Raw genomic sequence first — 3182 nt, 5'->3', positions numbered from 1 at the left:
CCTGCTGAGTTTTATGTATATGTGTCAGATACATGGGGATCTGGAAACCTTCTGCTGACTTTATCTGTTCCCTCCCCGCCCACCTCCTTAAAACGAAAGAAATCCAAATAGAGAAACACACAGACACCAACCCACCCACAACAATTCGATAAAAATAGAGTCATCCCTGGAAAGTGAAGGCAAAAAGTGACACCGATACCTTTCAGCTAAGCCAGGTGTGTCAGCTTATATGAATGCGAAGGGTTTAAGTGCACAGGAAACATCTCATCATTATGAGATTACTGGAGCAGCCCAGTAGGTATTCATTGTCAATGAGCTGTCACTGGAGAAAAGCTGAGCCAGGAAAGACATCAAAACAGAAGGAGAGACAAACTCAAATCTGTGAACAGCTGCTTCCAGGTACATTCCTGCGTGCAGCTGCAAGAAGGCAAGCTCGAATCTTTCCTGCAAAGCAGGCAGGAGAACAGCCCTGTAAACAGTCCCTCGGATCAGCTTGCAGATTTTCAGTCCCTCGGACTGCCCGTCCTGAGATACAGGGGACAGGGTGAAGTAATGTTAACTCAATGCCTCCGTTCAGAACTTGATTCCAAAAATCCAAGTAGAAACAGAAGCAGCCTGTAGCTGTGATATGTAGATGCACCTTCAAAGCCTTTAATGATTCACTCTAAAATGTTTCTAGTAATTACTTCTATTTTAAAGGCGTTAGTTAATTGCATTGTGTGTAGAATCTGCGCTGTAATTGTCCTTCAGAAAGAGGGAGAGCACAGCCAGTAAAGATTGCTTATTAAAATTAAGCGCACTGTGGGCGTTTATTTCAAAGTGTAATTACTGAAATAAACAGTTGTGTTTATTGCAGGGTGCAGCGCTGCACATACAGACGGGTACAAACATGCCTGTATGAGAAGCTCTGCATGTTGATTCTGTCAGTTGCCTGAGAGAATTTGCAGGATCCTCTATGTTACCTATAATATAAAGACTACTAGAGATACAAAGATGGTTTAGCCTGAGGGCAAAACGACCACTCTGAAATTGTTACTGCTAATCACTCAAACTTTATACGCAGAACTTCATTCCCTGGTAACTTCAGCTGTTATGACTTCTGCAGTATCTGTGTTCAGAGCAGCAGCGCTCATGGAAGACTCAGTCCACTATAACCGTGGAATGAGAAGAAACACGCTATTTGAAATTCATTTAAAAGCACATAAACAGTTTCCAAAGCACTGTTTTCCCCCTTGCTAATGATCCACCATAATTGTAAACATCACAGAGCAGGTTCCCTAGACTGAGAACAAGCAGGAAACATTTCTTCCCTTGGGGCATTTTTTCTCTTCTAAAAGGTATGTCCCTGAGAAGAAGGGTAGAGAATAAAATTGACTCTTCTACCACAACTGCTGAAATTCATATCATTATGATTTCTTTATGCTGTGGTAATACCCAGAGATACCATCAGCGCTTGAGGCACTTGTGTTGGGGGACACAACAGTAGAGAGATGTCCTGTAAAGATTACAGCCCACTTTAACTTCTGCAAAACATAGCTTGTTAACGTGAAAGTGACTGGTTAAGGAAATCTCTCCATTCTGAATCTCAGTGTTTATTATTCTGTGCATTCTGCAGATCGTGTTCAAGTCGGCTGTCGGGAACTGAGATCCACCAAGTACATTTCAGATGGCCAGTGCACCAGCATCAATCCACTGAAGGAGCTGGTGTGTGCTGGTGAATGCCTCCCTTTGCCACTGCTCCCCAACTGGATTGGAGGGGGTTACGGAACCAAGTACTGGAGCAGGCGGAGCTCGCAGGAGTGGAGATGTGTCAATGACAAAACTCGAACCCAGAGGATCCAGCTCCAGTGCCAGGATGGCAGTATAAGAACCTACAAAATAACTGTGGTCACAGCCTGCAAGTGCAAGCGATACACTAGGCAGCACAATGAGTCCAGCCACAACTTTGAGGGAACCCCTCAAGCAAAACCTATCCAGCATCACAAAGAGAGGAAAAGAGCCAGTAAATCCAGCAAACATAGTACAAGTTAGACGTCAGACATTCTCTCCTCTCTCGCCTTCCTCTCCTCGTGCCAAAATTGAACTCACCTGTAACCATTTGCTTTACTGTTCTGACTGCTTAAAGACAAGTCTGCCATTGTTGTGTTCTCAGTCAACACTATATGCTTGTTGCTTTGACCAAAATCAAAAGGGGCATTCTCAGCATATGGACCTTCTGGGTGACTTTCCAAATGCTCAAGATGAGGAATAACAAGCCTTCCAAACCCACACTATAAACTTTTACATTTTCTCCAGCCATGGAGGGAAAGAAAATTTGCCATGAATATTCACTGAAGTCTATTTTGTAAAAAGATGCTTTGTTGTGTGTTTTCATGAGAACAGTTATCACGTCTATTGCCTTCTATATCATGTTTTATGAACTTCTGACAACAGCTTAAAAATACAACACCTACTATCTGCTTTTGGATTCATTCTAAAAATAATGCCTTGCATGCTGACCTTTCTCTTATCTCAGTATACCAAAAATTAAAATATGCATGGCAGCAATCAAAAAGTAAAGCTGAACAAACTATTTATTTGTTGTTGTAATTATTTAATGAGCTTTTATGTGTGTTACTTCCCTCCAAAATGTTCTTATGTTTATAGCTTTTCTCATGTATCAAAGTATTTTCTTATGACTTGTGGCTGGATTAGAACGTACATTTTGTAGATAATGTAAAATAGACATTTTAGCATTCTTGGTATATATATTTTCATTTTGAACATTCATAGACTTAGATGTTATTTTGAAGTAGCAACATAGTTTTTTTTTCATTCTCCACTGTATTATTTTTCTTTAAAAGTGTGCAATCAAAAGACAGATATGATGACTTCCTTTCAAATTCATTGGTTTCTTTTTTTTTTTTTTTTTTACAAAAATAAACACTGCTAAAAAACTATATTGTCTGGCTCTGTGTATGAAAATGCACACATTTTAGTGAGTCACAACCTCTAATCTTAAAAAGTGGGAGAACATTATTTGGTTTAAAAAAATCTATCTATGATATTTAACTTTAAAACAATCTTTCTGTGGAGTCTTTTTGGATGTGAAAATCGTATATGGCTGTTTAACAGATGGTGCTTATTAATGGTCCAAGTCAGGTTCTTATTTAACAATTCTCAAGTTGTACATTGCAGAAGTG

At 39.8% G+C, this 3182-nt stretch overlaps 1 protein-coding gene across 1 annotated transcript; it reads left to right on the top strand.

Moving 5' to 3' along the window:
* Positions 1 to 1615: 1615 nt before the first annotated feature.
* SOSTDC1 (sclerostin domain containing 1) lies at positions 1616 to 2936 on the top strand (the record flags this gene model as incomplete). Its single annotated transcript, XM_009707679.1, has 1 exon — positions 1616 to 2936. A coding segment is annotated over one exon (416 nt), but the record flags the coding sequence as incomplete, so codon positions are not given.
* Positions 2937 to 3182: the final 246 nt, after the last annotated feature.

The sequence above is a fragment of the Cariama cristata genome, unplaced genomic scaffold, assembly GCF_000690535.1.
Source record: "Cariama cristata isolate BGI_N322 unplaced genomic scaffold, ASM69053v1 scaffold35659, whole genome shotgun sequence".
Taxonomy (NCBI): domain Eukaryota; kingdom Metazoa; phylum Chordata; class Aves; order Cariamiformes; family Cariamidae; genus Cariama; species Cariama cristata.
Note: the sequence above shows the minus strand (reverse complement) of the source record. Positions and strands in the feature narration are given on the sequence as shown.